Source organism: Toxotes jaculatrix, chromosome 9 (assembly GCF_017976425.1).
Source record: "Toxotes jaculatrix isolate fToxJac2 chromosome 9, fToxJac2.pri, whole genome shotgun sequence".
In the NCBI taxonomy this organism is placed as follows: Eukaryota; Metazoa; Chordata; class Actinopteri; family Toxotidae; genus Toxotes; species Toxotes jaculatrix.
Window position 1 is genome coordinate 9,409,934 of NC_054402.1, and position 11,680 is coordinate 9,421,613.

General features: G+C 40.4%; 1 protein-coding gene across 6 annotated transcripts in view; it reads left to right on the plus strand.

Moving 5' to 3' along the window:
* The window catches only part of ryr1b (ryanodine receptor 1b (skeletal)), a 64,967-nt gene that overhangs the window by 12,790 nt on the left and 40,497 nt on the right, over positions 1-11,680 (plus strand). For all 6 annotated transcript variants that reach the window (XM_041045633.1, XM_041045637.1, XM_041045638.1 and 3 more), the window contains exons 2-19: positions 2,912-3,034; positions 3,125-3,226; positions 6,926-7,000; positions 7,106-7,184; positions 7,388-7,500; positions 7,601-7,700; positions 7,958-8,054; positions 8,154-8,228; positions 8,378-8,534; positions 8,653-8,817; positions 8,915-9,036; positions 9,252-9,438; positions 9,691-9,826; positions 9,932-10,027; positions 10,429-10,547; positions 10,748-10,881; positions 10,984-11,225; positions 11,314-11,506. In XM_041045633.1, the coding sequence (XP_040901567.1) occupies positions 2,912-3,034; positions 3,125-3,226; positions 6,926-7,000; positions 7,106-7,184; positions 7,388-7,500; positions 7,601-7,700; positions 7,958-8,054; positions 8,154-8,228; positions 8,378-8,534; positions 8,653-8,817; positions 8,915-9,036; positions 9,252-9,438; positions 9,691-9,826; positions 9,932-10,027; positions 10,429-10,547; positions 10,748-10,881; positions 10,984-11,225; positions 11,314-11,506 (2,315 nt within the window). The remainder of the gene's footprint in view (positions 1-2,911; positions 3,035-3,124; positions 3,227-6,925; positions 7,001-7,105; positions 7,185-7,387; positions 7,501-7,600; positions 7,701-7,957; positions 8,055-8,153; positions 8,229-8,377; positions 8,535-8,652; positions 8,818-8,914; positions 9,037-9,251; positions 9,439-9,690; positions 9,827-9,931; positions 10,028-10,428; positions 10,548-10,747; positions 10,882-10,983; positions 11,226-11,313; positions 11,507-11,680) is intronic.

The following is an 11,680-nucleotide window of genomic DNA, read 5'->3' on the forward strand; positions in this document are numbered from 1 at the left end:
AACTGCCTGCCTATAATCCTGAACAGTCCTGACACGTCGGCGGCACAGAATCACCAGGGCCGGACCGCGAGCAGGTCAAGAACGAGAAGACAGAATGATTCATTAGATGTTAGACAAGAGGGGAGAAAAGTCAAGAATCTGTCCAGAACTGTAGAGAGGAATATCAGTCAGGTTAAGTGATTGCTCCTCTTGCATAATGACTGAGTAGAAGGAGCAGCTGAGAATGTGGAGTGTCAGGTGTGGGTTTCACAGAGGGGGGGGGGGGGTGTTTATTGCTGTATTTACACCACTCTCTGGAGGGTCCAGGCATTGACGAGGGGCAACAAATTACTGTCTGCTAGCATTCTGTGTGTGGAATGGAGTTGCGTGTACCTATTGTGCGACCCCTCAAGTGGCCATTCAAGAGACCCTATCAGTGGCTTTGACAGTTTTTTCTTGTTAACTATAAATTGTGTACAGATTACAGACACCTGCCTTAAAAGTCAGAGAGCTTCAGAATACTTAGCAGGCACCCAGTGGTTCTCATTCATTTAGATATGATATGAACATCTATGAGGAGGCTCTTTCTTTAGTTGTGTAGTCCATCACAGCAGACATGACTATATTATTTTCCAAAGCTCCTTTACTGTGTAGCAGTGCAGTTTAAGTTTAAATTGAAAAATGTTAGTTTTATTGTTCATTGACATAACTTTGATAGAATCTAATGCAGTATTAACATTTACTGTGATATATAATCAAAACAAATCTCAAGACTTTGCTAACTGATGTTCATATAGTCTGGAAATTAATGAAAAATTGTGGGTGAGAACACTCCATTTGTCCCCCTTTTTCACCCTTGGATTGTTAAAGTGCATGTTAATAATTTAACCATTCTGGATTGTTTGTTTGTTTCAGCCATAGCTCCTTCATTGATCTGTAGCCTGTAGACACATACTGTCACTTTTTTTTTTTTTTTTTGTATAGTTTTTTTGGGGGGGCGGTGTGTGTTCTATTTAGTCACAGTTCACATACTATCATCATTGCTGGTTAAAGTAAAACACAGACAATATTGTTAAGTTTAGTTATTTTTTATTGGATCAATTCATATGTTTCATGTGTGTCTCATAAGTTAATAACTTCCTTCCTTTGTAACTTACCACATACCCACCTTGTGCTCCCTGCTCCAGGGACATAAGGAGGAGGTGCCCAAACACTTCCTGTCTTTATACACAGAGTGACATCCTCAGTGGTGTCAGTGGGATAGACCAAGTATGAGGGGGAGATAATGTAGATTAAGTGAATGTTATTTAGCATATATGTAGATTGTGGTTTTCGTATGGATGGTCACAATATATGTTATAGGGTAAATTGTAGTGTTTCCACTTGAAGGTTGGAGAAAATTAAATGAAATTTATCACTTACCTGTTTTCAGGAGAGGTATGGTGAGCAGTTATGGTACAGCCCAGATTAATTCCTACTGATGGAAGGGACTATTTAAGCAGTTGCTTTTGGCTTTTGTGGGGGTTGGACCTCAGAGTGTGGTTGTGTTCATCTGATGTTAAGATAAGTAATCTTATGAGTTACTATGAGTTGAATTTTGACTTGGCTAAGCTAGGCTAAGCTAGGCTGAGCTAGGCTAAGCTAGGTTAAGGTAGGCTATGGTAGGCTAAGGTAGACTGAGCCAAAGCTAGGGTAAGTTAGACAGAGCCAGGCTGAGCCAAAGCTTGGCAAAGCTTGGTAAAGCTTGGCAAAGCTAGGCTAAGCTAGGCTAAGCTAGGCTAAGCTAGGCTAACTGTTCAGTTAGCTTTTTTGATTGTTTGATTGTTTGATTGTTTGTGTGTATCATTGGTTTCATGTTAAGCTCTGTGCCACATTTTGTAAATAAATCACCATTTGTAATGTCTGGACACGGTGTCTTGAGTCTCCTTCCTACAGCTTTCATAGCCACTATGGTATGCTCCTCACACAATGACTACCTGAAAAGTAAGAAGTTGCATTAAAAATGGTACACTGTGATTTGCAAAAATGTGAGCATTAGTGTATTAAAGTATTATGGAAGTATTAAAGTTTTAATGATTTATAGTAAAAGTAAGTGTTTTAGGGTAGTGTACTTATTTTAGTGGAGTGGGCAAGTTTTCTTCTTTTGTACTTGCAAAGCATGTGACTATAGTCAATAAAGGGTCAGTTTTTGTCTTCATCATTTGTCAAGATAGTTTTGTTTTTTGATTATTCTTTAATTATTTTTAATTCTTCCTTTTTTCCTCTTTTTACAAAAAGATGAAAAAAGCAGGAATAGCAGGGTCAACCAGCAGAGGAAATCAGATCTAAGTGAAACAAGTGTGTGGTTGAAAGCCTTAACCCCCTTAAACTGACGGGAGTGCCGGCGATCTTTAAGGGGGTTAAACCGATCTCATTTGCCTATCAAATTTTAAATGCAGGTAAAACTGCAACCACATAAGATAGAGCAATAATTCTTTTTGCATATTAAACCGGAGGAGTAACACTTACATATCAAACTTTAAACATGTCTCGGAGAGCTGTTCTCTTCCACGAGTGGGTGGGCAGAAAACCAGTGAAAAGTCGCAAAAAATCCATAAACAGCGCACACAATAAACAATAGTATAATCCAGATAGCAGGTGTTCGTTTCGTTTTTGTCTTAGTTTATAAATTTGAGTGTATCTCAAAAACTAACCAATGAATACACGCAAAATAAATTTATTGTGGTGTAAAGTTATTTTGTGCAACTTTTTTACATTTCTAATTTTGAGGGATACAGCTAAGACATCTCTGTATTTAGAAAAATATGTGGGAAAAAAATGATTTGGTTCAGGTTAAAAAGGGTTAACTGGTAGCGTGAGCATAAAATAATGTGTAAGTGAAAGGTTGGGAAATAAGTGTGTCCTTAACTCTTTGTTTGTGTATTGGGTACAGGATGACCAGGTTGTTCTGCAGTGCACTGCCTCAGTCCTGAAGGAGCAGCAGATTAAGCTATGTCTGTCCTGCGAGGGCTTTGGGAACCGTCTCTGCTTCCTAGAAACCACATCCAATGCTCAGGTAAGATGCTGGTACCCTTCTTCCCTTTTGCTTGTTCTGTTCTTGTTTTAGTAACTTTGTTCTACCTCTGTGTTGTGTACACATTTGAAGAATGTACCCCCGGACCTGGCCATATGTACCTTCATTCTGGAGCAGTCCCTGTCAGTTCGTGCTCTGCAGGAGATGCTGGCCAACACGGTGGAGATGACCGAGGTAGGAGTCAAAAACAGACGTAAAGAAATGAGACTTAATTTTTTTTTTCTTTTTGAGATGTGAGAGATCAAGTAGATACTTCAGAGAACTTATGAATGGTATATGGTAGAGGCATGGACTAGAGAGGTTTGTCCCCATCATTTCTGGCTAATTTATAAAAAAAAAAAAAAAGAAGAAGAAAAAATAAATGTAGTGTTCTTCTACTCTTCTTATCTCCTGCCCTCACTGTCACAGGACATAATTCTTCAATTTCAGCTTCTGGTGTGAAATATAATCTGATTGTGTTGATTTGCTTAGGTATACAGTTTTCTTTTAGTTTGTTATTCCCCAATACCTGTTACTGAGAGGGACGCAGTGACATTTTTGGAAATATGTACATTTTCTGTCTTACTCAGTTACATAATAAAATTAACACCAGTCTAATCTCATCTAGTATGTTACAAAGAGGTGTTTAGACTGGAAGGTCCAGCAAAAGTGCCTTCCAAAAATTACAAAACTGTCTTTTTTACATGTTGTATCTTGTGTCTTTTGTGGGATAACGTTCAACACAATCTAGCCTACGCTTTGGAGCGTGACAATAACAGCTGCATCTCAGAAGCAGAAGTTGGCAGCTTTGGACTCTTGTGAAACTCTGAACAAAACCCTCTGATGAGCCTGCTGTCTAACAAGATGTAACATGCAAATAGGACTGTTTTGGAATTTGAAGACAAATTGTTTCAGAGGCTGTTTTCCTCTGAATCCAGTCTAGGCTAAACAGGTACTGGCTCTTTTTCTGTTTTTGGGCTCATATATATGTTACTGATCCTCTCATGTGACTAATGGTAAGAGGGAAACAAAACATTTCCTGAAAGATAAAGACATTTTTTATCATCTTTAATCTGCTTACCCAGCTCATATATGTGACACATTTTTATTCAGTTTCACAAATGATAGCAGTTGAAAATGTATGCTTGTTTTTAGAATTATATTTACTAACACAATGTGAAACACCACCAAAACATTAATTACCTGCCTAGTATTAAAAGATTTGTCTATTAATTAGGATTTGATATCAGGATGCAGTCCTGGCTTTTTTTGGTGGGGTCACCTCTTTGTTTACATATGGATTTGGTTGATTGGCAGATTCAGCTGATGGCAGAAAGTCCAAGTCTGCCAATCAGCCAAATTTGGCTTTGAGTTTCACCAAAACGCATCTCATGCGGTTTGGTGAGAGCTTATCTGCTTTTATTTTATTATGATTTTTTTTACTTCCTATCTGACACAACCCCTCCCCTTCCCTTCTTGCTCACTGCCAAGCAGACAGTCGATTTGGACAAATGGGTATGTCTGTTAACGTGTCTTATTTCCTGTAACTTGTGTCCCAACCAGTCTGGCAGCTGTCCTCGTTCCTGTCCTGTTGCCCACTGGATGTCCTATTAAATGAAATAGTGCTGTATCGTTCACGTTTCGATTCATATCTGTTTAGCCCTCATCCTGAGGTGGTGATTGCTCTGAGCATCTATTATTAATTCATCAGAAACTAATGTGGTCCAAGTAAACAAGTCCAGTATCTTTATAGTTTTCTTTTATACTGAGCAGTTTTTTATCTACTAAAAACTTAATTGTTACTTTTAAGATAAAAAAATGAAACTTTATTAAAATATTTGATTACTTTGACTAAAATTGGCAGAATCTGCATTTTAAGTTTTTTATGTACTTTTTTCTTCTAATTACAGCTGTATCTGTTATGATCAAATCAGCTACCTTAGACGATCAGACTTAGCCAAGTGTCACTATGCATCACTCATTTGCATTTCATTCAGAAATAGCACAAGCACATTTTCCCTCATTCTCTTATCATAAATATTACCTTGCCTTGCTTGATGTTGTTCCTTTTGTTTCAGCGCATTGTTCTTTGTAAGTCTTTGATGACATTAAGCAAATTTCTGTTCCCCTTTTTATACAGCGTTTGTTCTCATAAGGCTTGTCTGATTACAAACCTCATCTGACTTGGCTTAGACACAGAAATCTCCACTATACAATATATAAAAGTTTAATTTGGATAAAATGTGTTGTTTGGTGGAATATTTTTTCTATTTCAGTTCCACCAAGCTTTTATAGGCTCTCGGTTCAGCATCAAAATCATATAGTGAGAAATCCATCTTAGAAGTTCACATTTCAGGCTCTCAACCAACCAGAATGTAAGGCAGCCACAATACTTATTGTGTTCTTGGTGTGTAACTCACTTTTGTGCCTTTATTATGTTACAAGTGCTATCGTCTCCACCTATAGCTGATTGCAATAAGTGGATGGGGTTGTCAACAAGCACTCTGGGATATGTTAGAAAAGAATCTGAGGCAAGTTCAGGGGACGTACGTGCAACAGTGTATAGTATTTAATATCACATGAATGATGATATGTGTGATAATAATTCACACTAACCAGATCAGAAGGCATTCTTTGGTGATCGGTATCTATAAACCCAGGATGTAGAGAGCTGAAATTGTAATGCACATCTAACCTTTTTCTAGCCTTTGTTCCACCAGCTTTCAGTTCAGTTATTTTCCTTTTTTTTTTAATCTCTTGAAAAACATGGTGATGTAATTTTTGTCCATAAGCTAAGTTAGTTTTGTATACCAGTCTACCAGGCAATTAAATTTTAGTACCTTGTTGTTAAAACCAAGATAAAATGATAATATTCTTTTACCATCGAACAAAAGCTTCCACAAATCTTAGTCATCAGTAGGTTATCAAAACAGACAGAAAATCTCAGTATCACATTTCAGTTTTTTAAAGGCAGATGAATGGAACTTCATCTGGCTGAGCTTAGTGGAACTTTAGCTGTCTTTAAGAGAGGCGCTTTAGTTGCAACATTTTATTAGCTGCATTACCGAGGTTAGTTTGGGTAGTTCCTGGGCTTACATGAGTTGGAAGATGTGGATGAGCCAGACCATTCTAATGGTGAACAGGCGGATGAGAATAGCATGGCATGCATCCCAGTGGAAGTTCCTACCCACCTCTGTCAGGGGTGGATGGAGAAACCAGACACCCCCAGAGCTCTGGACAAGCCTGTTTCCCTCTTAACACAAACACACACACACACGACCACCTGTCCTAACCAAGCCTAGTGCTAATGTGGACTGGGGCTAATGGTATAATGCTACCACTTGACATACCTGCCCCTGCCTCGTCCCAGTGGATTATGGGTACTTAACTCTACACAAAGGCTTAGCAAAATCTTCCTATTAGCTGAACTAAATTGTTGTTTTGGCTAATATATCTGCAACTGCCACAGTAATTGTGTTTTCTTGTTGCATCCTTGCTGGATGCTGAGAAAAGGTAGGATGTTTTAATGTGTTTGCCTTTGTGTGAGATTGTAATCTGTGGTGACTGGATTCAGAGTTTTAAGTTTGTTTTGCATTGTGCCAAACTTTTTCAGTCACCCCATTGTGAAACCTCTGAAAATGATGGTGTATGTCATATTATCGTCCTAGTTACAGCAGTATCTCATCCCTGCTTTGTTAATAATGTGTTTCTTTTTGTGTTTTCTTCTTTTTGTGTTTTCTACTTCTATGTTTAATTCAACACAGGGTGCTAATTACAATATAGAATTAAAAAAACTGTTTTCAAAAGTTAAAAAGTGTTTTCCTCCTCTTCTGATCAGGGTATATTTGAAGTCTATTGGTCTCTTAAACATTTTTCTGTCTTCTTCCACGGCAGTCGTCCCAAGGTGGAGGCCATCGTACCTTACTGTACGGTCATGCCATCCTCCTGAGACACCACCATTCAAGCATGGTAAGAATGGCTTTTACCAGTTTGTTAACCATAGTTGAACGCAAAACTTGTATCTGCATTTTGGCAAAGTTGTGGTCATGTCCTGAATAAAAACTTTCTCCCCAGTACCTGAGCTGTTTGACTACATCTCGCTCACTCACAGACAAGTTGGCCTTCGACGTGGGCTTACAGGAGGATTCCACCGGTATAACCAAACTTGGAGATCAGTTTTCTACATACTATAAACACACTGATTTTATAGATTAACTTAGAAATAGAAACCTTATTATGATGGAATAGTATGTTGTAAGTTAACAGTTTTTGTTTTTAGCTTAAAGATTTTTGGAGTGAACATATCAATGTCAGCCTCCATAGGGAATTTTAGGTAGTTGCTTCCTCTTCTTGCAGGCGAGGCATGTTGGTGGACCATTCACCCAGCCTCTAAGCAAAGGTCAGAAGGTGAAAAGGTCAGGGTGGGTGACGACCTCATCCTCGTCAGTGTGTCCTCTGAGAGATACCTGGTAAGACTCCTCGAACTCTGTCCACTTTGCTGTGACACAATGGAGGATTTAGACAGAAGTTTGGCTAAACTGAATCCTTGCTATCTTTTTCTGCCCTCAGCACCTGTCCTACGCCAGTGGAGATCTGATGGTGGATGCTTCCTTCATGCAGACTCTGTGGAACATGAACCCAATCAGTTCAGGATGTGAACTAGCTGAGGGTACAATCCTGCTTTACGCATTTTCCAAAGCTTTATGATTGTGGCCTTTGTTGCTGCTGAAAACACACAGTTCATAAACACACACACACACATGTACAAGCATACACAGATATGTGTAGATGATCTACACATTTTATAGTTGTATTTCAGAGTATCAATGTGAGCATATAAAGTAAATAAGAGGGTATTTCAGGGTTTGATACTTGGTACTATCAAACTATACACACGCTCACTGTTGTGTGTGTTCGTCTTCTTAGGGTTTCTGACAGGTGGTCATGTCCTAAGGCTTTTCCACGGGCATATGGACGAGTGTCTGGCCATCGCTACACCAGAGGAAGGAGAAGAAAAGCGCAGGTGAGAGGAAGAGGAAGCAGAACAGTTCTGAGCAGCAAAGTGTTCTTGCTGATCTTATACCATATGACCGTCTATGTGTCTGCCCTGACTTTGCTACAGGATGGCTCACTATGAAGGCGGTGCTGTGTGCAGTCAGGCTCGATCTTTGTGGAGGCTGGAGCCTCTCAGAATCAGGTGATTGTCCCCTTAAGTAATTTACATAATGAACATGAAATTTGTGTCGCATAATGCTTGTTGTCGGTTTATTATTATTTATATTATTATATAGTAGAACTTAAGAGACTTTGTTTTTAATTGTATTTTTTCCTGCTCTCTGCCTGCAGCTGGAGCGGCAGCCACATGAAGTGGGGGCAGTCCTTCCGTATCCGCCATATCACCACAGGCCGGTACCTGTGTCTGGATGAAGAAAAGGGCCTGTTGGTGGTCGACCCAGAGAAGGCCAACACCAAATTATCTGCTTTCTGCTTCCGTGTTTCAAAGGTCAGAATTTATAGACTGAGTTTCTCTGGACTCTTGTTTTTTGATTATTTTGCTCACTGAACTCTGCATGATTTTTTTTTTCTATCACCCCTTCTTTCCTTCTGGTTCCCCTGAGCAGGAGAAGGTGGAGGTGGCTCAGAAGCGCGATGTTGAGGGGATGGGCATTCCGGAGATTAAGTATGGAGAGTCCATGTGCTTCGTCCAGCATGTGTCCACAGGCCTGTGGCTCACATATGCGGCCCTGGATGCTAAAGCTGCTCGTTTGGGAATGATGAAGAGAAAGGTATTAAAAAATGATCAAAATACAGGCCCTGTAGAAGAAGGACAGAAAGAACTGGGGGATATCATCTGTAATATAATTATATTTTCTGTGTCTCCAGGTCATTCTGCATCAGGAGGGTCACATGGACGATGCCCTAACTGTGTCCCGCTCCCAGACTGAAGAGTCTCAGGCTGCTCGAATGATTTACAGCACCACCGGCCTCTTCAGGCAGTTCATCAAGTAAGGGCATTTTAAAGTGTGGGGAGGTGAGAAGAAAATTCAGGCCCTGACAGGATGTAGTGATGTTCATAAAAAACTGACCTAAAACTTACCTGTCATCTTCAGTATTTCAGTATGATCTTGTTTTATTAGGGTACTTGCATAGTACATACATATTTTGATCTGAAAAATATGTTTAAAATTTTTAGGCTGATTTGTTGCTTGTCTTCTTCCAGGGGATTGGATTCTCTGAGTGGGAAGAACAAGTCACCAGGGTCTGTGTCGCTCCCTCTGGAGGGGGTCATCCTCTCGCTTCAGGATCTCATCTTCTACTTTCGTCCACCTGAGGAGGAACTGGAGCACGAGGAGAAACAGACCAAGCTCCGCTCCCTCCGCAACCGGCAGAACCTCTTCCAAGAGGAGGTAATCTGCATGCTGCCTGCTCAGCCTCACACATGCTCAGACTTTCTATATTTATTGATTTTTTTTTTTTTTTTTTTTTTTTTTTTACTGCCTGTACCTCTAAATAAATTCACTATGCAAAGGGGAGCTTGCACTTTTGACATGGCCGACCATGGCCGTGGTGCCCCTGAGCAAGGCACCTGTCCAACAAGAAACAGAATGATAATGTATGCATAACCTTCCCTGTCCCTGTATCTCTCTTTTCATTATCAGGGAATGATCACCATCGTACTGGAGTGCATCGACCGCCTGAATGTGTACAACACTGCTGCTCACTTTTCTGAATTTGCCGGGGAGGAAGCTGCAGAGTCCTGGAAGGAGATTGTCAACCTCCTTTATGAGCTACTGGGTAGATGAACCACTATAAACTCTGAAAATACATTACAGTAGAATTAAATTATGCCTTTGCTGACGAAAGCAACATCATTTCACTTTCTGTGTCTCCACTGAACAGCCTCTCTAATCAGGGGGAACCGCTCTAATTGTGCGTTGTTCTGTGACAACCTGGACTGGCTGGTCAGCAAGCTGGACCGTCTGGAGGCCTCCTCCGGTATGAGATGTGCCTCACTCATTCACTGATACACCCACCTCTCAGAAATTAGAGTTCTTCTTTAGAATTGACTAATTGCTGTTAAGGGTTGGCTGGATCTGCTGTAGGAATTAGATACAGCTTAAGCTTTTGAACTGCAGTGAGCTTATGAGATCCTCAGGCACAAATCTATGTCAGCTAATGTACAGGCTGAAAACCAAACATGATTAGAAAAATAGTTTATGGGTGAACATTTTCCTACTGATTTTAATTAGCAGCATTTTATGTCATTATTTTTTAGCTTCTTTTTTTCATTTCAATCATGTTATTAATTGTCTTAAATTACTTGCAATATTACTTTTTTTTCTATTCATGCACAAATTTTTAAAGAAAATTGTCATATTCCTCCTCTTTACATTCAGGTATTCTTGAGGTGCTGTACTGTGTGCTAATTGAAAGCCCTGAGGTTCTGAACATCATCCAGGAGAACCACATTAAATCTATCATCTCTCTCCTGGACAAGCATGGAAGGAACCATAAGGTTTGTCTTTTTCTCATTGCTAGGAAAAGGGTGGGAAGTTAACATCAGCTGGCAGCAAATGAATTGGGTCCAGCTGGCAGGTTTTCCTACATTACACACACTTTAGCAGGTGGTGGTGTGGAAGGTTGTAGCATCCTGAAATAGTGTTTTGCCTCATATAAACATTTAGTTTTGTATGCCTGTCTCGGTTCTGCCTCTAGGTCCTGGATGTCTTGCGCTCTCTTTGTGTGTGTAATGGTGTAGCTGTGAGGTCCAACCAGAACCTCATCACTGAAAATCTGCTTCCGGGACGTGAGCTCTTGCTGCAGACCAACATTGTAAACTATGCCACCAGGTACTTGAACTGCTGTTGAGCTGTTCTATAATGCAGGAGATAGATTGATAGTTGCTGTTGTTTGTAAAAGTTAATGAGATTTCTTGCGTCTTCTGTGCTCAGCGTAAGGCCCAACATCTTCCTGGGTACGTGTGAGGGATCCACGCAGTATAAGAAGTGGTACTTTGAGATGATGGTAGACTATGTGGAACCCTTTGTGACAGCACAGGCTTCACATCTACGTGTGGGCTGGGCCATGACCGAGGGCTACAGCCCCTACCCTGGAGGAGGTGAAGGCTGGGGAGGAAACGGCGTGGGAGATGACCTGTACTCTTACGGCTTTGATGGACTGCACCTGTGGTCAGGTAAAGAGATTCCCCTAACTTGTTCACGATATGATTTACCATGACGCTCTGTGTCTTGTTAAATGGTTTCCTTTGCTCTGCGGTTCAGGTACTGTAGCCCGTCAGGTGGCTTCGCCCAGTGCACACACCCTCGCTGCTGATGATGTGGTCAGCTGCTGTCTGGATCTGAGCGTGCCCAGTATCTCCTTCCGTATCAATGGCCACCCAGTTCAGGGCATGTTTGAAAACTTCAATGTCGATGGCCTCTTCTTTCCTGTCATCAGCTTCTCTGCTGGAGTGAAGTGAGTCAATCAATTTGCATGTTTCTCTAACTTTTGCATCTTTAACCAGTATTACAGTGAATTAATGATGCAGGGGCAGAGGTTAATTTACTAGTCTCTCACGTGGTTGTCTGCTTTTAAAATGATGTAATGTAAATGAGTAAGATGACAAATTTGACTTCAAACAGTTCGTTA